The sequence below is a fragment of the Macaca fascicularis genome, chromosome 14, assembly GCF_037993035.2.
Source record: "Macaca fascicularis isolate 582-1 chromosome 14, T2T-MFA8v1.1".
Classification (NCBI taxonomy): domain Eukaryota; kingdom Metazoa; phylum Chordata; class Mammalia; order Primates; family Cercopithecidae; genus Macaca; species Macaca fascicularis.
The window spans coordinates 88,729,410-88,752,415 of NC_088388.1; the positions used below are offsets into that span (position 1 = coordinate 88,729,410).

Genomic DNA, 23,006 nt, shown 5'->3' on the forward strand with positions numbered 1-23,006 from the left:
TATAACATTTGTGTGTTTCAATTCTTCTTCTTAAACTTCTCATTGAGATTCATTAATTTGTTGCATTTTCATCTTATCTTTGTTTTACAGAATTATTTTTTATGAAGAGATCACAATTTATTTAGCAATTCTACTGTTGATTAGTATTTATTTTGTCTCCAATTGGGAGCTACAATAAAAATTGATGCAATGATCAACACTGTGTTTATCTTGAAATACACATAGGCAACCTGTGGAATCTATTTTAGAGTGAAAATATCTAGCCCATAAGGAATGCTCATAGTCAGTTTGCCAAAATGTATTTCAGTTTACATCCCTCCAGCCATGAATAACTTTCACTGATTCTTTGTCTTTCACAACACACAATATTATGTGTCTTTAAATTTTGCTAATTTTTATGGAGGTCTGTACTTCAGCTTATGGATTAACTTTTATTATTCTGAGGACTAACACAAGTAATCTCTTTTTCATATTTGTCCAGTTATTTATGCCTCTAATTTTGTGAAGTGCCTGTTCAAATATTTTCCCAATTTTATATTGGGTTCATTTTCTTTTATTGATTACATTCATTAATCACATGTATTGTATTTCATTGCATATATGTTGGGTTAAATATTTTTCTCCACAATTCGTTTATATTTTAATTCTTCGATAGTATAGTTTGAAACACAGAAGTCATCACTTTTGATATAAACTAACTAAATTTTCCTTCTTAATTGTTACATTTTTGTCTTGGTTAGGAAATCTTTCTCTGTGAGAATATTTTATTATGTTCCCTTCACATTCAGAACGTGAATCCATGTGAATTGTGTATGGTTTGAGGTAGGGGTCAGCATTCAGTTATGTCCATTTGAATATTTAATTGATCCAGTATTGTCCTGATCACCTTGTAAATTTCACTGTAGGAAAACACTCTAATAATGCATGAGCATTTGTATATAAGATGAGATTTAGAAAGATAAGCACAGCATAGGAGGTCAAATAAGATGACCTCAAAGTATAGATTCATAAATAAAACACATGGATAAGTATAATACTGTTAGATGAAGAGACAGAAAATATTGCCAGGTTACCATTGAGTCTTTTGCCTCCAAGTTTTTTCATGAAGCCCAAGATCCCTACTTTGTTCCCTTGATTTTAACTTCGTTTAGACAACTCTGTCATCTATTATTTCACTTTGTGACATTCAGAAATAATGAAAAACCAGAGAATATATTCTATTCCATACATCATGGGTAATGATTTTTCAAAAACGATTAAACAAAGAACCAATACACATAGTTTTAATGTTTTCACAATTTTTAATAGAAGCACTATTAATGAGATTTGATGACATTAGAACGCAACTGAAGACATTAAATATAACTTATTTGTCCTATTTGATGAGGTGCGAAAAAGAGGGCTTTCTGTGATAAATGGGTTCCCACAGCATATAGACACACTTCTGACTTATCTCTCTTCAGAAGTGACTACAGCAAAAGATAGGCCTGAGAGGAGGTGAGAAGGAGCAATTAGGGATGGTGTATATCAGGGAACTTTGATCAACATCAACAAAGGTCATGGTTCTACCTTCACAATCCAGGAATAATCCTACTCGACTGGCAGGTCTTGGAACATATTGCACCACAAGTGGGGAGGTGGTAAAGAGACTGCAGTGAGCATCCTCCTTAACACATCCAAGAAGAAAGAGTCCCTCCCCTCCATCTATCTTATCATTCTGTCTCTTCTCTTTCCAATAATTGTTACAGACACCAAAAGCCCAATTCCAAGAGTCCCCCACATGAACCTCCCAATAATATTTGCCAGATGTGAAAGTCTGAGCACCCCATACAAAAAAACATTCAGATTTTGCAGTGAAATGGGGATCATCTTGAGGGTCACATCCAACATTCATGCTTCTCAAATCTCCATACAGGAAGATATGACTATTGGCTCTTTCAGGCTGCAGAGTAAAATCAACTGCAAAAATAACAAAAAAAGTATAGATACATGTAAATAATAGAAATTAGAATTCTTGAGGGAAAATTTGTTCTACCAAGAAATTTGAAGTTACAAGGACAGGATAATTTTGATTACAACATTTAATCAAGTATAAGGATGATTAATATTCTCTATAGGAAAAACAACATCCTAAAAACAGACATTGAAAATGTATTGAAAACTCAAAAATTGAGAGTTGAATATAAAACCAGCCTGTTTTAATCCAATTTCCAATGTAAAAGTGAAATGTTATATGCCCCGAATGCCCTTCAGCTATCAAGGTCATTATTAAAATATTTCTTGTTCTTAAATACTAGTGATATACTTTTGACAAGAATGGGAAGATTTTAGTTTATTCAAGCACTGCTCTAGATAACTGGATAAAAGTCCATATGTTCACATTATAAGTGGTAACTTAAGGCAGATTTTTGCAAAATATTTCACCAGTCACTCTGTGGACTTCCCTGCTAGCTCTAGATCAAAACTGAATTTTAGATTTTACACGTAGGTCTTCATGGTGTAACTGAACTGAATTTATCATTTCTATATTTACTTCCTATTTACAAAATAATTTCTCCTTCCTTCTTGCATATTAAGTGGAATTTTTACACTATATCAATAATACACATTTATTGTAAGAAAATACAAATACTCCAACAAACTGCTGTGAACTCTATTCTCCAAAAAACTGTTTTTTAAAAATTCAAGTGAAATACAGTAAAGAAATGTAAAATTTTTATGTAACTTTGGATTATTAAGCTTCCTTCTGAGCATTGTTACATTTATTCAATTTTTTACTTCTTATCTCATTCCATTTACCCAAAATATAGCTCTATCCATGTGAGCCCAAAACATACTTGTTTTTCACTATGTTTTACTCTTCATGTTATCAATTGAACTATAAATAGAAACACAGATATAATAGGGTTGCATAGTCTTATCGCTCACTTCCTTCTGAAATGAAATAACGATTTGATGAAGGGTAAAATATTATCCCCATGATTCTAACAAGAAGTGATACACTGTGGGAATTCTGCCAATGGGCTGACACTCACCTCTGAATCCATTGAGCCTGTCCAGCAGTCCAGTGATGGGCCCTGCACTGAGCTCTGGATTCGCAGGCTCGGGCACTTGCAGCAGCAGGGACTCATACCTGCAAGGAGAAAGATGCAGTTACCACATCTACAGCCAAAAAGTACATAAAAATCAACTACTTTTATTTAAAAGACATTTCATGAGACTCCCTTTAACCCACAATTTGCTAATTCCAAAATTATCATTTTCTGTTTCAGATTCATTCTTATTCACAGTTCCTGATTTTCAAGCATGTAAGAAAAGTGTGTCTGAGTGAGAATTCATTTGGATCTTTCTTCTTATTGCTCCAAATTAGTAAGGATCATTAATCTTAAGACCAAGAGAATATTCAAAAATAAAATTCTGGGTTCCAGACTTCACCAGAATTTCCTGATATCACCATTTGGAAACGTGGGGTTATTTTTAAGACTGCTGCATCTGTTGCTTCCTTCTCAAGGCCAGGGTGTTGAAATATGCTCCAGGCAGGGAGATCTGCCTTTTATAACTGAGGTTCTCTGGAGGCCTACACAGTTCAAACATTCCAAATAGTTTGTCTCATCTGTTTTTCAGAATTATATATTTAAATATAAACTAGAAATCATCAACACTTTTCACTACAAAAATACTTTCCCTTTTTCTCTCTGGCTTCCCCTGGTTGACTTTGTAGCCATGTAGTAAATGTAACATTTTCTCTTTCAAATATGCAGCTTTTTGAGCAATAAAAAGGAAATTAGGAAAAGAGATGCTCACTTTTTTATTCTTCTTTCTTTTTTTTCTTTCTCTTTAATTTTAATTTTTGTTTGTTTGTTTGTCTTTTGGTTTTTCAGAACTTTCATTGGACTGCCTAATAAAATCTCTGAGTATAGCAGCAAAAGAGAAGACAACATAGGGTGGGGGATGGAGAAAGTACAACCAGCACAATGTAATATCAATATCTGAATCAATTATACCTTCAGTGTCAAAGTTCCTGCTTGATATTTGTGGAAACTGAAAGAGCATCTGCTAAAATCTTGGTATGCACTCACCTGTGTAATATATCTTCAAAAGCCTGTAAGAAAAAAAAGAAAAAGAAAGGCTCAGTGCTTTCCACATGATGCAATTTCCACTAAGTTCACTGTGAGATTTGGAGGCAGTTTCTGAGATGGTATTTTCCTACAATTTTCCCTCCTGGAAAGCATTTTTTGTTTCTTTTCTCATGAAAATCCCAGTCTGTCATATGTCATGAATTAATGTCCTGATAAAGTCTCAGTCTTGAAGACATTCTCTTTCCAAGTGAAGGAAGAGGAGGCCCCCAGAGTCTGTGCTCTGCTGTAACCATAAAGAAGCTACTCAGTCATCTTCCCTAAGCCCTGTTACCAAAATGAGTGGATCTCAAAATAATATTAATGTGATCCTAGATTCCCCAACTTCTCCATCATGCCGTGTCTCCAAATTAACCTAAGTGCAAATGAATCACTTCTCATTTTATCCACTTTCAAAAATCCTAAATATATCATTGACTTTTGATGGGAAATATTTCTTGGGGCTGTTACCTTGGTCATTCCACAAAGTTTTGTTGCTGGTGGATAAAGTAGGAGGGACCTTCGGTTGGTAGAATCCATAGGAAAGGCTATAACCTCCCAACTGAGTAGCATTAGTTATAGAAACGGGTTTTTAGAAATAAGTTATGGAAGTAAAGTGGGGGATGGATTTCAGGAGAGAGGAAAAACACCCATGCATGTGAAGGTTCTACATCCTGATACCCCGTGGTCAGTCCATACCTGGAGTAGCTCCACATCTGCTTTATGGCACATTTCCTTCAGATCCTCATACATTCCTCTTAAAAGCTCCCTCGAATGTTCCATTCTGGCTTTGCTTTCATTGAGTTGCTGAAAAATGTCCTCGCCCTCCTTTTGCAGCCTCTCCAAGTGATGTTGCTCTTCTTCATGGAGAAATGCAGGCATCTTCTGATATTCAGCTCTGATTGCTTCTCTCCTTAAACTCACATAATCCTGCAGTGACAAGAGTCAAAATAGAAATGTTGTATCCATCTTCTCTTGAAGTTCACTGATTCCTCTTAGCATTCTGAACATCCAACATTTTAACCCTCAGTCTTGTCAATTCTCAGATTCCACAACATTTTATTCCTCTCCTTTTTTTCTGCATTAATATCAACATAGGTGTTTCTGCCCGGTTACATTTACTTGATTAATGATAAATATTTTCTAAGATAGTTATATGAAAATGGATTTCTCTCTTCCAACACACATTTATAGAAAGAAAACACAGTTCTTGCTTAAGAATTAAACTATCGAGCAATATTGGCTAGATAGGAAACCATTCTTTCTATTTTGGAGAATTGGGGCAATTTACGTAAACCCATTATATGAGAAATTATGCAATGACCACAGACTAGCATTGTCAACTCAATGCATTTCACCTAGCACCACATATTCTAATTAGGTTTCGTTTATTCTCATCCAAACTCACCCTAATCTGCAACATGGATTTCTTTGTGGTTCCTCAACCCCCCAAATAAATGCAAATGAAATATTACTGCACATGCTGTTTCCTATATCTAGAATTATTTTCATATATATACATATTTCTCATATATGTACTCATATATATATTTCTCATATATAGCTATATATGGATATATGAGGAATATCTATGTGTATCTGTGTGTGTATATATATTCCTCATATATATCCACATATATATATACACACATCCACACCCAGATACTCATATATATTCCTACATTTATGAGGAAGGGGAAGGCAAACAGGAGGATATCTGTATTTCCTCTTGATTGATATTTTATTTCAGTGTGAATTTTTCCATGAGCCTTTTTTCTGACCACACTAATTAAAAACCAAACCCTCATCCCCAGTCCCTAACCTCTGTGCTTCTTTTCTACTTTCCTGCTTGATTATTCTCCAAAGACACTACTACACTCTAACACATCATGTACTTCACATATCTGCATGGTGACCATTTGCTTCTCTCATTTCAATTGCAAGATTTTTGTGTTTTCTTTCTTCTTTACTACTTAATTTTCTAAGTTGATATTTGACATACACTAGGTATTCATAAAATATTTTTCAATGAATTTATATTAGAATGAATTAATGAATTAATATTAGATATCATACCCTCAAGATAAACGTCCACAAAGACAAAATCATTTCTAGAATTCTTCTCAAGTCCTTAAAGTTCTCCTTATATTAAACACTAGTTCCCATATTTCTCACATATTTGTGTCTTCAAGACATGAGTGTACATTTCTCACCCCTTTTTCCATTACGTGTTATGACTTATTCAATATTAATTAGTTCTGATACTTAATTTCAGGCTTCCTCTAAATTTGCACTCTTGCTCCTTCTGCCTGATATTTAACTCACATTTCAAATATATTTGCCCACCAGGATTCAAATTCATGCTGACTCAGCCTTAGAAGGTTCACTTGAAATTTCCATGACTGCCAAATAACGCTTGTGCCCAGAAGTTATCCAGGCAGCCCATTGAGAATGCTGTGAAATGGCCCAGTTTCTTGTATTTGCTGGTGTATTGCTATAGGTTTGTATGGAGACAGATGAGCATGCGTGGGTAACATCTGTCGTCTGGTTAGAAATCCTACCAAAGTGTCACACTATCTTATATAAAAAATTAGGGTATTTTTTTCTCAAGTATGTTTTCCTTTTTTATTGAATTCCAGAAATATTATGGATTGAGATCAAGTTCCTATTTTAAGAGTCACCCATTTGTTCACCATAAGTTACTGGAGAAGGTAGAGTAACACGGTACTAACCTTCCAGCATCTGGTTCTGGTGGTTTCCATGTTCAGGTTTCTGTGATTTTCACAAGCTTTTTCCCATAAAGACTGCATTTTCTTCAGGAGCTTCTCCTGCAAAAGAGCCATGAATTGAAGCACAAATGAAGACACTAAAGTATCATTCACTCTCTGATATACGAAGGACCCCAAATGAGAGACAAATTGGTCCATAGAAAATAGTTTGCTTTGTTTCTCCAAATGTTTGTCAAATCTGAGAGGCGTGAAGCCAAGGAAGCTCATAACAGACATGCTTAAAGGGACACAGAGATGGCATCATCCAATCTCCAAGGAAATAGACTTACAAGAAAATCTCACAATATTAAGGTTTGAGACAATTGATGTATCAAAATTATTTTATGTTCATTTATAGTGTAGTTTTAAATTTAAATTTTAAAATTTAAATAGTCCCTAACATAGTCAGGGACTGTGTCAGAATGTCAATAAATCTGGGTTATGAAACAAAATCATGGTTTCTCCTGTTTCTTTATATGTGTGTGTGTGTGTGTGTGTGATTCACGTTCTTGTGAGTTAGGTGTGACATAAACAAAATAATCAGTTTCCTTAAGCAAATTGGGAGCCATGCCTGGATTTAAGTTATATTTTAAAGAATCACTGCCACCTTTATACTTTACTTTTTGAAGTGAAACCACCTCGCTTGAATACACTATAGTCCTGGAATTTGATATTAAGAATCTGCAGTTAGATAACTTCTCAATGCTTTCAACAAATTTTGCCCGTATTAAAAGTATTGTGAAAACTGCCTTTCAAAACTGTTTGCCTGAAAATAATTTCACAATAAATTTCCCCGTATGCCTGAAAAAGGACCATTGGCTGTGGCTGCAAAGACTGCTGCCACACAAAATGACAGCTTCAGGGCAGAACTCAGAAAGCACAAGGGAAGAAAGTGAGTACAGTCTGGCTCTGCGTAATGACTTTTTGACCAATAGCAGAATGCATACAAGATGGAAATTCCATAAGTTATAACGAAACTGAGTAAGTCCCATCTGATAGCGATGTTACAGCTGTCATAACATACACAATGCATTACTCATGGAAATGTATGATGAACAAAAGAAACAAACCAAACATATACCACGTGTTTCTAAAACGGATTATCTCTCCTCAAGAAGAACCTCAGGCAAGTTCTTCAGGAGATATTCCAAAAGAAGGCGTTGTTATCATGGGAGGTACAGTTCCATACATGTTATTGCCTCTGAAAACCTTCCCATGGGCCAAGATGTGGAGGTGGAAGACAGTGAAGGTGCTGACTCTGACGCTGTGTAGGCCTTAGCTAATGTGCGTGCTTGTGTCCTAACATTTAACAAAATACTTTAAAAAAAAATGCTTATACAACCATAATATAAAGAAAATATTTGCAAAAATCTGTACAATGTGTTTTGTGTTTTAAGCTAAGCATATTACAAAAGAATAAAAAAGTTAAATTAAAAGTTTAAAAGGTAATAATTTACAGTAAACTAAGGTTAATTTAATATTGAATAAGGAACATTTAAAAAATAAATTTTAGTCTAGCTTAAGAGTACAGAGCAATGTTTATAAGCTAATGTCCTAGGCATTCACACTCACTCACTCACTAACCCAGAGCAACTTTCAGTCCTTCAAGCTTTATTCATGGCGAGTGCCCTATACAGGTGTATCACTTTTTATCTTTTATACCATATTTTACAGTATCTTCTCTATGTTTAGATCTGTTAAGATACACGAATACCATTGTGCTACAGTTGCCTGCAGTATTCAGTAGAGTGACATGCTGTATAGGTCTATAGCCTAGGAGCAGTAGGCTGCACCATATGGTCTAGGTGTGTAGTACGCTATACCGTCTAGGCTTGCTTTAGCACAGTGATGAAATTGCCTTATGACGCATTTCTCAGAATGTATTCCCGTGGTTAAGTGAGTAATGACAGTACTTAACAAGGTGCTTTCACATGGACCTTATGTTACTTCTTGAGTACTGTGCCCAGGAAGTGATGTGTGTATATCTGCAGTCCCTCAGACTTGAGGTTCCCAGATCCCAGAAGCAGTTCCCCCAAAAATTCCAGCAACAGGTACATCCTTCATTTTCATTTTGAAAGAAAATGTAATGCTCTCAGAATTGTGAACTTTACCATTTTGGTGCAGAAAAAAGCTTGAGTAACAGAATCAGTGATGAGACTAGCTGTGAAAACAGAGAAGCTTTTTCAAGAAGTGTACTGTGAGCTATTAACCCATGAAAAGGACAAAGAATAATATCCCAGGTAAAAAAAAAATAAAACGAACACAAAATTGTTTTACAAAGATCTACCTGAATACTAAAATTTGGTAGAAACCATTGCTGTTATTTAGGAAGAAATACAGGGGAAAGAGAGGAAGGGAAAGATGGGGCTGGGAGACAGGAGTAGGGAGAGAGAGAGAACACAAACAGTAGACTTAAAAACTACAGATACCAAGACAATATGATTGAGTGTTTGGTATGAAGCAGAAGCGGCAGAGAAAACCACAGTAAGGCGTTATTTACAATGGAATTTTTAGGCCTGGCTTTTATTCTGTCAAGGTTGTAATGTTTTCCCTGGATCCATGCGCTAAATAACAGTCAACACCCACAAATTCTTTCATCATTAATGTTCAATCTAATCCTAATCCGGATATTCAATCTAATAAAAGCACGTACCACCGAATAACTTGGGGGGAAATCTGAATAAAGTCTGGAGTTCAGCTCGTCGTAACGTATCAATATTGATTTCCTAGATTTAACAAATGTACAATGAAAATGTAAGATGATTATTTTAGAGTAAAAATTAACCAGGTATGGGAATATGTAAGTCTCTATCATCTTCCCAACTTCTTATAAATCTAAAAAATTATGAAATAAAATCTGAAAGATTACGATGAAGGAAAACATCCACCTGTACTCCACAGCATATTTATATAATAAAAAAGGCAAGTTGTAGAAAGATTCATATACATCAAACCCTCAAATAACATCATTTCATTGTAAGTAATTTTGTTATAAAATTGATGAGAAAAAAAATCAATTACCAGCCATGGCCACTGTCCTTGTACAGTTTGTATGGTCACTCTGTGTCTGCGTATATACAATTACTGTGTATGTACAAATACTATATTTTATAAATATATGCCTAATATACCCATACACCCCACACCCATACACAAGGCTTTGAGAAAGGCACTTTGCTCTGGGAATGAGGCTTATGAGCAGTGAGTTTGGGAGTCAAATCCAGGCAATTTAGCTTCAAGACATCGCTCTTAACCATGATACCACATTACTCTCGCCTGACTTTTTCACAGTGGAAAATACACAGTAGAAACCTCATGCCAATTCCAGGAAATGTAAGGACTCAAGAATTATTTTGACATGTGCAGGAAATGTTGCTTCTTGTCTTCTTTATCAGTATCCCTTGTTCTCTACAACTTTGCTTTTCCTCACCAAACTTTACTTTTCTGACACATTTATGAGTGCATTCCGGTAAAGAAAGAGAGTTTTACTTTGTGTCAGACACTGATAGAAACTCTCCTTCTCCATATATGCCTGAACTTGACTGTCCTCTTTCTGTTGCCATTAGTTAACCCCGAATACCTTTTACCCTTTTAGATTCATAAGGGTGTGACTGAGCAGTTTCAAAGGCATCAACTTTTGCTTTCTCCTCCTCCCTTAGAGTCCTGCATCTGCACTGCTGGTCTCAGACAAAACAGGCAACCCCTATTTCCCATTCTGGGATGTTTTAATGACCAACTTTTCTTATGTTGTGAATTTGAAGGGCAAGGACAGATCATTGGAAAGCGGATAGACAGGGACCTGTGTTCTGAGAACTGGGCCAGAAGACTGACAGAGGCACAGAAGAATTTCAGAGTGATTCTGGCAGGCATCATGGTTCAGTAAGGGCCAGAGGAGTGGAACATATGGGCACAGGGTGAGAGGCCTGTGACAGGACGCGGCCTATCTCTTTTGCAGCAGAATGTTAATAGACATTAGATTTTAGTAAACAGAGAACATATCTGAGTCAGCATCAAAAACTTCCACAGTCTGGAAGAATGAAGAGTCACAGGACCTAGCCTCACCTTCCCTTTTGAGTATGAGAGTCTACAAGGCAGTGAGAATGGAAAAGCTTTTATCTGAGCTTCAAACCAATATCTGTCTCTTCAGTCCACACTTACTGGTAAGGTCCAGTGGATGACTCGGCTACAGGTTTCTGAACTTCTGGCTTTTGAGGGAAAGACTTTGTCACCCTCTATGATGAAAGTATTCTATGTACTAGGAACCCCAGTCAGTGAATCTTAATATCAAGAAATCTTGGGAAGCACAAGGTATTCTAAAGGCTTACATGAATAGTTTGCAGCCACATACAGACATCAGAAGAGGGGTCCTGACAAGGATGCACTGACCTTCTTTATCTCACTGTCCTAGAATTACTGTGTCTGTACGTGGTCACCTTGAAGGAGATGGACCACCCCTTCCACCCCTCTACTCCAGTATCGTGTGCATCTACCTCAGTGATTTTGCTGTGTTGTGTTCATAATGATTGTCCAGTTGATACCAAATCTTGAAGAAAATTTCCAAAAGAATATTAACGTGGTTAATTGTCGATTGCCCCTTTACAGGAATCTGGAATCTGAATGGTGTTTCTATAAGGAGCTCTTTGGATCTCGTTTTACAGGACCCTGAATCTCTGGATATAGATCCTCAATGTCCACTTCTTAGGAAGAGTCGGTGTAGTAGGTTATATTCCTCCCCCATTCTCGCTAAAAAGTGCTAAAATATATATTCCGTCCCCCATTGTCTTTCTATGATGTAACTTCAAGACTGCTACTGCTGTGTGTGTTCTAGTCCCTTTACTTTGTGTAGGGTTGTAACTGCAGCTGATGTTTTACTCTGTAGCATAATGGTAGTATAGACTTCTCCTGACTCTATGGGAATCTTCACTGTGGAAAATTATCTACTATGCTGTGAGCAAGGCCAAGCGACTACCTGGAGAGGTCGTTTGAATATATTCTAGGTAACAGCCCCAACCAAGGAACCCCAGACATCAGCCAGGATCATCTGCTGGACTGGAAGTAGAATGTTTGTTTCCATTATTTAATCAGTGATCATGAAAATGACCATTTGGTGGGTAGACAGACTCAATGGACTCACTATAAACTGGGTTTTCATCAGAACTGGGTTATGTTTGTTTTGTTTTTTGATTTGGTTTAATTTAGTTAGTTGTTTTTTTTTTCCCCCTGATACTAATATGTTTCCACTGTAACATGAGGTGATGGTTATGTCTCAGGTCTCTAGAGTATCAATGAGAATTCAGTCTGTGTGAATTGGAAGTATTAACACATTTAATACAGACAGTCTGCTCATCTGTCTATTTTTCCCTGGGTGATGCTGTTTGATTTAATAAATAGCAGAATTCCATGTGGGTTAAACTCTTTTGGTTCTTGCTCAGACATTGCTAGCAACTTCTCAGAGAAGCAATAGACTGTACCATTAGCCTATGTCTGTAGGTGGATATTCTACGTAGGTTTTTGTAGTGTGTTCTGATGTTCACACAATGATAAAATCGCCTAATAATGCATTTCTCAGAATGTATTTTGTCTCCATAGGATGTATGACTGTTAAGTTCCTATTCTAGCCCAAAGATTCAGTGAAAACTTCTGTGTAAAGTACATCTTTCCCCCTAAAGTGATGAGGTGTAGAATTTACTGTATTAATAGGAGGGAACTTTCACACTTACAAGTGCATTGTACAAAATCCTGTCAGTCTGTGATGTGCAAATTTTGTTCCTGCATGAGATCATTAAGTTGGAAACATACACCTACATATTTCCAGAATTCCATCCAATAAATTCACAAACACTTGAAAATCACAATACATATTTTAGGAAATTGGCCATAGGAGATTATTTTAATTGTAAGAAAATGTACAAAAAGGTTTTGCATTTTACATATTTTCTATTTAATAGCAACAAAATGAAGTGACACTAACATAGATAAAAGCCTGAACAGTATGATTTCTTTGTATCAACAGTGAAGGGATCCCTTGTATATGGAGTTACCAAACAGTCAGGGTTCTTAATCCTGATCATCTGTGGCCAGTGGAAAAGAAAGGCCTGACAGGAAAATTTAAGGAGCCAGCCGGGTAACTCCATATGAGGGAACTCCTGGTGACATTCAAAAAACTCACACTTCCAGCTTCAAAATCAAGAAACACACCAACCCGGCCCAGAGGTTTCTCTACATAGTGAGGAAACAATGGGGAGGTGGTCAAGAGACTGAAACGATTATCCACCTTCACGCACAAAAGAAGAAATATGTCCTTAGATGTAACCATTGTGCTATTCTTCCTCATCCAGGAGTCCTTACAGACTCCCAGAGCCCAGTCCCAAGAGCTGTCCACATCCAGCTCCCAGTAGTGTTTCCCAGAGGAGAAGACCCAGGTTCCCCATGCAGCAAAATAGTCAGATCTGTCAGAATTCAAAGATCCACGTCTAAACATCAATCTTCTCACATCCCCAAACAGCCTGATATTGTGATTGGTTACTTCCCAAGTGAAGGCAATTTCCACTGTAGAAAAAAGAGAATGTTCAAGTGAAAAGTAGTTTATCAATTCTCATGTTCAGATAAGAAAGAGACTCTCACTAGAAAACACAGGTCAAGATTAGAAAGAAACTTCTGTCTGGAAAAATGTTGGAATCAAAGGGTGTTAGTATATCTGTACAAGTAATTAGCTAAACTACAATGATCACAATTTCTATAAACTCAAAAAGTATAAAGGGGAGGAAGGTCATGTCTATGTCTAGTTGAGCGACCTTTCGTAACAACTGAAAAACTGGAAGCTCTTGCCCTGCAGCCAAGTCCATAGCAATAAAATTAACCTCCATTGCCTCTTCTCTGTCAGGGCAGAGCAGGAGGCTGGGGACGGGAGATGAGGTGGGGAGCATTCCTAGACCCAAATAAAAAGTTACCATTTTGCCAGGAATATTATAATCTGTCACTGAAGCTAGCAAATTCATACTTAAAGAGAAAATCTGAATCTGCCTTCTGAAAAGTGCAGATTCCTTGCAAGAATTATCTGACTTTCATGTCAGATTCAGACACAGGCTTCTTTCGTCTGCTAGATTTATCATCATCTATCCTGGAGTTCTATCTAAGGCCTCATCAACCACTAAATCACGTTTCTATGCTTCACAGATTCTCAGTTTTTGCGCTGTTATATAAGTTACTCATGTATGCTTTTGTGGATTAAAAACGTGACTAAAATTATAAATGCTGTGAAACTTCACCTGAAATGTATTTTAAAAAACACTGTCACTCAAATCAGTTGTTAACTGCACTAAATTTGAAATGGAAATGTCCTAAATTAATTTAGCTCTGTATATTTCATGTAATAATTGTATACATGAAATTGTATCAGGGAATGCTTCCTAAAGTCCTAAAGGGCCCTTCTGCATGTTTTATTTTTCTAAGAAATTTGTTATGTGGCTGATTCCTATTACATTTCACCAGATTTTATTTATTCTGGTCAGTTTGATGATAGTGAAACTATAAATAGAAATACCTATTCACAGACTATTCACTTCTTCTAGATGAAAGATGATTACACTGGTAAAGCTGCCCATAGAAAACCATAAATGAAGGCATTGCATGTTGATCCCACCAAGAGGGCGACACTCACCTCGGAAGCGGTTGAGCCTGTCCACCAGTCCAGTGATGGGCCCTACAGTGAGCTCTGGATTGACAGGCTGCGGCATGTGCAGCAGCACAGACTCACTCCTGCAAGGAAGTTGGTTGAGTTGGTTAAGTTTCCCATGTCTGTGTTTAACAGATTCCAACAGAAAATGCTTCATTCAAATCCACTTCTGATATGGTAATGTACCTTCACAATCCTAGGATGGGTTTGTGGCTCTTAGGGAATCTTTCTAACTATTCACTCCATTTCTAACCTACTGCCACTGAAAGATAAATGCCTCTCTCCCTATCTGCCACCAAATAGTTTATCTCTAATTAGGATTCTGAATCCTAAAAACAGGCAATTGTATTCTAGCAACTTCTGCATTGAACTATTCAAAACATAACCCCCTGAGTCACTTGGGAAACTAAGAAAAGGTTAATGTCTGATAAAAGGCATAGGTAACATTCAACACACCACACAAACACATGAGTACACGCGCATACACACACCATCACACTGGCACATTATGGTGTTAGTAAATTATGTTTTCATTTTGTTGGAAACAGCTTGATGTTTTCATGGCATGCCTTGTGCTCCAGCTTGCACTGATGACCAAAGACATACCTTGCCACGATGTCTCCCAAATCCTGTAGAGAGGGAGAGAGAAAGAAAAAATGACTTCTTTAGAAAGTTGTTATTCTTGTTGGGTGAGGTGGCTCACACCTGTAATCCCAGCACTTTGGGAGGCCAAGGTGGGTGGATCACCTGAGGTCAGGATTTCCAGACTAGCCTGGACAACATAGCAAAAACCCATCTCTACTAAAAATACAAACAAATTAGCTGGATGTGGTGGTGCATGCCTGTAGTTCCAGCTACTCGGGAGGCTGAAGCAGGAGAATTACTTGAACCAAGGAGGCAGAAGTTGCAGTGAACTGAGATTGGGCCACTGACTTCAGTCTGGGTGACAGAAGAAGACTCTTTCTCCAAACACACAAACAAAAACGTTGTTATTCTGCCTATCTGGTCTTTAGCTTTGAAAACTTTAGAATTGCCATATACTATCACTGCAACTCTTTTAAAATGTGTTCTCATCTCTAGCAATTATACCAGTAAGACCTATTGACAGAATCAATTTCTGATAAATTCAGGACCCTAAATTTGCATGAGAGAGAAAGGTGTGAGTAGTGACTGCGCATTGCTGCAGCTGTCTACAATGTAGTCTTTTTCAGGGCTAGCCCCCAAAGGTTAATATGGCTGAAATTAAGAGCATTTCAAACCTAGGACTTCCCAAAAGGAGGTAGAAGGAAATGTTAGTTTTTCCATAATTTCTATGGATTATCCACTGGAGACAAAAGTAGAATTTTCACATGAAATTTTTTCTTCCACAGTTTTAATGAAATGTGCTGGAGGAGGAAGCTTGTGGTAGAAAATGTTCTATGGAAATCTAGTTGCACAATTTCATAAAGGTTTATTTCGAAGATTAGGTTAGCAGTTATCGTTTATCTCTATATGGCTCTCACCATCAATGTGGGAGAAGAAGAAATAATGTCTTGGGTACCCAATGGAAGGCAAAGATGTAAAGGGCAGCTAATACAAAGTATCTCAAGGGGCATCCTCCATTCTTACCTGGAGCAGCTCCACATCTGGTTTATGACACATTTTCATTAGTTCCTGATACATTTCTTTCAAGTGTTTACTCTTTTGATCCATGTTGACCCAACTTCTCTGGAGTTGCTGAAAAATCTCTTGGTACTCCTTGTTCAGTCTCTCTAGATGTTGTTTTTCTTCCCTATGGAGAACTGGATGCAGCTTCCTATACTCATTCCTGATCATCTGTGCCCGTAAAACCACATCACCCTGTAGGGACATGGATTTTGTAGGTTACATACCCAGGCCTACTTCCACCTCACAGAACCCAGAAATTCAACCTCCTCATTCCTTCTTTTATTTTCCATCATTTACAAACAGTATGATGAGTTAGACAAGAGCTTCCTTCAAAATTTATGTAATTCCTCAATTCCCAAACACCTGCAAATTAGCGCTTCAGATTTAAATGTTTAAATATATGTCCTCTTAAATCTGAAATACCATTAGAAAACAAGTAAAATTTATGATTGATTGTCAAATTGTCATGGATAATATATATAATCTTTGTTACTCAATTAGTTTGTTGTTTCAAATCTCTGTACTTCACAGACTAAAGAATCACTGTCAGTAGAAATGATTTTAGTATATTATAATCAGAATCAGAAGCCATCACACAAAAAGGATCTTAGTAAAAAATTTAACCCCCATCTCTCAAACCGACTACCTCTTTTCTGTCTCCTATCTTTCTTCTGTCAAAAGCCATAGGCTCTGTATTGCCCTGCCATTCTAAGAACATGAATCTCCATTGCATTGTGTCTCTCCTCTCAATATTGACATAGTTATTCTCTCACTCCCCCAGTCATTTTTTACCCCTTCTCCTCAGCTTTTCATCATGTTACATTTTCTCCTACATGAACTGGCATCATCTGGGTCCTCTGCTATCAGACTTCACCAGCACAGGCACATTTCTTAAATGACTGTTCCTACCTGATTTCTTCCCTCTGGACAACATCATATTCACCATTAAATAACTTTATTTCTCAATTATGTACTATGTAATTAATATTACATAATTCATCTTATTCAGAAAACTCTGCCTGAAATATTTATTAATTTTAAGCACATACTTGCCCTTCAGAATTTATATTTATTTTTTACTTATCTGAAGAACATTTCCAAAAAACCTGAACAAGCATGATATTGAAGAGTCTGGTTGTTTTCCAGCCTATGAATAAACACAGGACAAAATCTGGCATATGAGAATTTCAACTCAAGTTGCTAATATAAATGTTGTCAGCATGCCTATCTCAAGCTGGTTGTGAGGACTCACGGTCTCATACTTACCCTCCAGAGGAGGGCTGTTCTTCTCTCCTCATTTAGATTTCTCTGATTTTCTTGAATCTTTTTCCATAAAATCCTCATTTGCTCTAAGAGCTTCTCCTGCAAAAGAATTATGAGGTTAAAAAACAGAAAGTCAAATACCATAGATTCCACACTCTGAATGATATATGCAGGCAAGGGATGTAATATATAAATACATTAGAGAGAAGGGAAAAAAACAATTTTTTCACTGCTCATCCTCAATTGATATTTTCAGTTCTGAGGTTTCAGAATATAGAACAGTTTAGAAAACTGAAGAGTCAAGATTTCCTGTAACCTGGCTAAATTCAGTGAAACATCCTGCTTCAGAACCCACTATGCTAGCCCCCTGATTTTCTAGTGTGCTATCCCCATACTCGTTTGTCCAGTAATATAAATATATTTCAAAAATACGTTTCTTTGCACTTGTAGTTTTGGTTGCTTTTCAATGCCTTTAGCATTGAACTGTAGAGTCAATAATAAGAACATTTACTTAATCAGTCTCTTTTTGGGTGCAAGCTCCATGAAGGAACGTAGAGTTGCACGTTTTATCCAAATGTCATAATTGATACCAAGAACAGCACCTGGCACTCAGTAAAGAAGAGAGTAATCACCATGATGATTCTCATCGTCCTTCTAATCTCTTTAACTCTGCCACCCTCCAGCTTTCAGGTGATTGCAGAGCTATCTCTTACCCGGTGTTCCTCAGCGGCCCCTTCAATGGGATAGTGTGTGTGAGCCCCGTGCTCCTGAGAGTTGGAGCACAGCAAACAGAGCAGACTCTTTTCCACGTCACAGAACATCTTCTTTGTTTCCCTATGGGTCCCACATATTTGTTTCTCAGAGCTCAGGAATTGCCAGAGACTGGCTTTTCTCGCGATGGTCACTAAATTCTTCAGAAGAATATTGGTTTTGAAGTCCTGTTTCCGTGATGGTTCGCGGCATGCAGGGCAGTTGGCAGGACTTTGGGCTTCTTCCCAGGAAATGCAGAGACAGGGCCTACAGAAGCTGTGCCCACAGCAGATGGTGACAGGGTCTACCAGGTAGTTCGAACAGATGACACAGATGAGTTCCTTCTGGAAGGCATGTGAGAAGTCTGAGTCCATTTTCCTAAGGAAAGAAAACCACAAGAATTTATTCTCCTACCCTGAAGAGACAAAGATCCAAGCAAAGTTTGAATCAGGTTGTGATTGAATAATATCCTTTTTTTTCTAGAGAAGTATAGGATTTAATTTGCAATGACAGAAATAGGAAAAATGGAAAACTAAGGCACAAAGCGACATCAACCTCTAGAAAAAACAACTGTTCTCCAATCGACACATGTCCAGCTTTCCAAACTCTACTTTCTTGCATAGAAGAATGTCAGATTTTCTGAGGTGTTAGTGTCCACCAAATTGCTTAGGGTTCAAGGGTTTCATCAACCTATACTCTCAAGAGGTGAGTCTGAATAATCTGAAAATCAGTAACACTCTTAATTGCCAGTGATTGGTTTAGAGAAGGAAAGCTCACTAAGCTCTTCTACTCTCATTATTTTCTTTAACTACAACAACCATCTATAATGACTTTTCCAGAAGGACCCTGCTTGAAAATGTTAGAGCAGAACTCACACCTTTCTCCAAATCAGAAAAAGCTAGCCTTTACTCTCCAAGGTAAAACAGTCAAATCAAGGTAAGGTACCTCTCCAGTCTAAAGCTAAGAATCATTGTTCTTCTAGGCTGCTATGTTAATTCAATCAACAAAAACTTTCTGGCATGTTTACTGTTCCTGCACTGTCTGTTAATTTGGGGATATACTGGTTAATATTACCACATCCTTAAAAGACAGATAATTAAATTTACAGAAAGATAATGATAATTGAAGCATTATCATTACTCTTTCACACAGTCAGAAAAATAGTGAGTATTATGCAATAATACTAGGCGCTAGAGGCCGGGCACGGTGGCTCACGCCTGTATTCCGAGCACTTTGGGAGGCCGAGGCGGCCGAGGCGGGTGGATCACGAGATCAGGAGATGGAGACCATCCAGGCTCACATGGTGAAATCCTGTCTCTTCTAAAAAATACAAAAAATTAGCCAGGAGTGGTAGCGGGCACCAGTAGCTGTAGTCCCAGCTACTCAGGAGGCTGAGGCGGGAGAATGGCGTGAACCCGGGAGGCGGAGCTTGCAGTGAGCCAAGGTGGCGCCACAGCACTCCAGCCTGGGCGACAGAGCAAGACTCCGTCTCCAAAAAGAAAATAATAAAAATAAAACCTTGGCACTAGACAATAACTCAGCGTTTTAAATGAATGTATGTTTTGCTAAAATAAAAATAAAAACCTAGGCCAGGCAAAGTGACTCCAGCCTGTAATCCCAGAATTTTGGGAGGCCAAGTCAGGCAGGTTTTTTGAGCTCAGGAGCTCTAGACTGGCGACAAAGCAAAATGTCTAGATCATTCTGTCTCTAAAAATACTTATATAAATTTTAAAAAATAGGCCCAGCGCCGTCGCTCACGCCTGTAACCCTAGCACTTTAGAAGGCAGAGGTGGGCAGATCACAAGATCAAGAGATCGAGACCATCCTGGCCAACATAAAGAAACCCCGTCTCTACTAAAAAAAATACAAAAATTAGATGGGCGTGGTGGCAGGCGCCTAGAGTCCCAGCTACTCTGGAGGCTGAGGCTGAAGAATCATTTGAACCTGGAAGGCAGAGGTTGCAGTGAGCCGATATGGCGCCACTGCACTCCAGCCTGGCAATAGAGCATGATTCCATCTCAAAATAGATTAATTAATTAATTAATTAAAATAGATAAATAGCTGAACATGGTGGCCCACGTTTAATCCATAAACCTATGGATTATGTTTAATATAATTTTAAAAAAGAAATGGAACCATTTTTAAAACTCAGAAAATGAGATCATTGCATTAAAAATAATCTAAGTTTGCAGATAAAGTCCCCAAATTTTGTTTTGGTTTGTAAGCTAATAGTAGCTCCTACTCTGGAATTTGTGTACTTACCTCAGAAATGTATCTATGTTCTCACCAAAGCTTGCTGTCGAATATGATGGATTCCACTCAGGGATGAGAGTCTCACAGTGCAGAGTCGGTAGCTTTTGGAAGTCTCCAAGGCCAGTTGCAAAGTTGCTCTGTGGGCTCTGGAGAAGAATGAGCTTGGCTCCTGAAGTATCCTTTTATGAATCTCTGAAGACCACACCCCTTTCTTCCAATTGATTGCATTTCACAGGGCGTAGGTGGGTGTTAACATAGATGATTAAGTTTCTTCAAAATAGAAATTTTATTTTTATTTATATATATATATATTTTTTTTGAAAGGATTCTGGCTCTGTTACTGGCTAATTTTTTGTTTGTTTGTTTGTTTGTTTTTTCAGTTTTAGTCGAGAGGGGGTTTCACCATGTTTGCCAGATGCGTCTGGAACTCCTGACCTCAAGTGATCCGCCCGCCTGAGCCTACAAAAGTGCTGGGATTACAGGCGTGAGCCACCACACCCAGCCAATTGATTTTTTATTGTAACGTAAAAATTTAATCTAAGAACACCGTTGGCCTCCATTCCAGAAGGGATATTTCTCCTGCTCCTTATGCTCCGGATGAAGCCTTCCAAGGGTCTCTCAACAACCACAGGATGGAGGATTCCCTCCTATATTTCCTGGCACCGCCCAACTCAACTCAAGGGGTAATGGAGAGAAAGTCTAGAAAGCTCCATCTCAGGGACGTCCCTGGGCCAAGATAGTGTAGGACATGTTGCTCCAAGGTAAATTTAAGGAAGGAGACCACTACTACTCCTGCTGCCCTCCTCCCCCTACCTTGCCTAGTTCACAAGACAGGAGGAAAGTGAGAAAGAAACAAAAGTAAGATAAATAGCCAGACAACCTTGGCAGCACCACGCGGCCCTAGGAGTTAAACAAAGTAATAATAATAACATCAACCCCTGGCCTAAACTACTTGTGTTATCTGTAAATTCCAGACACTGTATGAAAAAAGCATTGTAAAACTTTTTGTTAGCTGAGGCATGTAGCCCCCAGTCACGTTTCCCACGCTTGCTCGATTTATCACGACCCTTTCATGTGGACCCCTTAAAGTTGTAAGCCTTTAAAAAGGCCAAGTATTTCTTTCTCGAGGAGCTCGGCTCTTAAGACGCGAGTCTGCCGATGCTCCCGACCAAATAAAAAACCTCTTCCTTCTTTAATCCGGTGTCTGAGGAGTTTTGTCTGCGGCTCGTCCTGCTACAAATAGAAATGTATTTTATAAGATTTGAAAATATGGTAGCTATGTATGCTATTGTTTTTAATTTGCATATTATAGAAATTTAAAATAGGCATTTCATGCTTCAACAAAACTGATTTGAAATGCACAGGTCTACTTAAGAACAATTTTTTTGTTTGTTTGTTTTTGTTTTTTGAGACGGAGTTTCAGGCTGCAGTGCAGTGGTGCAATCTCGGCTCACTGCAACCTCTGCCTCCCGGGTTCAAGCGATTCTTCTGCCTCAGCCTCCCAAGTAGCTGGGATTACAGGCATGTGCCACCATGCCTGGCTAATTTTTTGTATTTTTAGTAGAGACGGGGTTTCTCCATGTTGGTCAGACTGGTCTCAAACTCCAGACCTCAAGTGATCTGCCCGCCTTGGCCTCCCAAAATGCTGGAATTACAGGAGTGAGCCACCACGCCCGTGCCACAATTTTTTTAAAAAAATATATAGTCAGCCCTTTCTATCTGTAGATTTCACATCAGCAGGAAAGGTGGATAGAAAATACAGTTTTATTCACTGTAATCCCAGGTACTTAGGAAGCTGAGAAAGGAGGATTGCTTGAGCCCTGGAGTTTGAGGCTTTAGTGAGGTATGATCAAGCCACTGCACTCCAGCCCGATGAAAGAGTGAGACTCCATTTCTTAAGAAAATGAAATAAAATACAGTACTGAAGGAAAGAAACCCACACATATGGGGGCCAACTTTTTATTTGTAAAGATGGTAAACTTTATTTTGCCAAATTTTTTTTTGTTTTCAAACTTATATTTTCAAATATTAGTATTGCATACAGTAAATGATTTTGTTAAAAATATCACAAAGTAGGAAGGACATAAATCCAGAAAAAAGGCTTTTAAGCGAATAAATTTATTTCTATGGAATAAATCTCAACAATTATTTTTCCTTTAGCTTTGATATATTAGAACTTTTATCAAAGAATGACACTCATTACATGAGCTTGAATCTGAGAACCTCAGATGTGGCTAATAAAGAACTAATGAATAATGTAAAGTAAGAGAATTATGAATGCTTTTCTAAAAAACAAAAGTAAATAAAACAAAACTGTTACATTCCATTTGGACTCTTAACCATGTATTTCAGAAATATTTTCTGTTTTATATTATTGCCTACTTCACTGTCTTAACAATATGAAGACCAGGATGTCAAAGGGCATTAAGCATGTGGTGAGAGTTACATTATGGCCAGTTAATGCAAGGGAGGTCAGATGTGACTTCAGATCCCACATACACAGCTACCTTTCCTCACTGAGGCAGAGCAAGGTAA

General features: G+C 37.7%; 2 protein-coding genes and 1 long non-coding RNA gene across 3 annotated transcripts; 1 reads left to right on the forward strand and 2 right to left on the reverse strand.

Annotated features, from left to right (window-relative positions):
- Positions 1-1,296: 1,296 nt before the first annotated feature.
- Positions 1,297-6,958, reverse strand: LOC102146332 (tripartite motif-containing protein 51). The gene is made up of 5 exons (XM_065529713.1): positions 6,848-6,958; positions 4,815-5,045; positions 4,080-4,102; positions 3,036-3,154; positions 1,297-1,959 (listed from the first exon to the last, which is right to left on the reverse strand). The coding sequence occupies exons 1-5, from the start codon at positions 6,956-6,958 to the stop codon at positions 1,460-1,462; spliced, it is 984 nt and encodes a 327-aa protein (XP_065385785.1). The 3' UTR covers positions 1,297-1,459.
- A 5,420-nt stretch (positions 6,959-12,378) lies between these two features.
- LOC123568712 (tripartite motif-containing protein 43) lies at positions 12,379-20,583 on the reverse strand. Its single transcript, XM_045371205.2, has 7 exons — positions 20,481-20,583; positions 18,182-18,596; positions 17,472-17,567; positions 16,167-16,397; positions 15,165-15,187; positions 14,544-14,641; positions 12,379-13,432 (listed from the first exon to the last, which is right to left on the reverse strand). Exons 2-7 carry the CDS (start codon positions 18,590-18,592, stop codon positions 12,951-12,953), a joined length of 1,341 nt encoding a protein of 446 aa, XP_045227140.2. The 5' UTR covers positions 18,593-18,596; positions 20,481-20,583; the 3' UTR covers positions 12,379-12,950.
- Positions 19,035-21,664, forward strand: LOC135967096 (uncharacterized). The gene is made up of 3 exons (XR_010580963.2): positions 19,035-19,154; positions 20,511-20,713; positions 20,852-21,664. It is a non-coding gene; the product is annotated as an uncharacterized lncRNA (long non-coding RNA).
- Positions 21,665-23,006: the final 1,342 nt, after the last annotated feature.

Bases quoted from the DNA above. Each gene is read 5' to 3' on its own strand.
- LOC102146332 (XM_065529713.1), bottom strand. From the start codon at position 6,958: ATGGCTCTTTTGCAGGAGAAGCTCCTGAAGAAAATGCAGTCTTTATGG. The intron at 5,046-6,847 runs GTTAGTACCGTG...TTGTCACTGCAG, and splicing joins CCAGAACCAGATGCTGGAAG to GATTATGTGAGTTTAAGGAG. The intron at 3,155-4,079 runs GTGAGTGCATAC...GTAGATGTGGTA, and splicing joins TTTGAAGATATATTACACAG to ACTGCATCTTTCTCCTTGCA.
- LOC123568712 (XM_045371205.2), bottom strand. From the start codon at position 18,592: ATGGACTCAGACTTCTCACATGCCTTCCAGAAGGAACTCATCTGTGTC. The intron at 16,398-17,471 runs GTAAGTATGAGA...ATGTCCCTACAG, and splicing joins GAACAGCCCTCCTCTGGAGG to GGTGATGTGGTTTTACGGGC. The intron at 14,642-15,164 runs GTATGTCTTTGG...ACTTCCTTGCAG, and splicing joins TTGGGAGACATCGTGGCAAG to GAGTGAGTCTGTGCTGCTGC.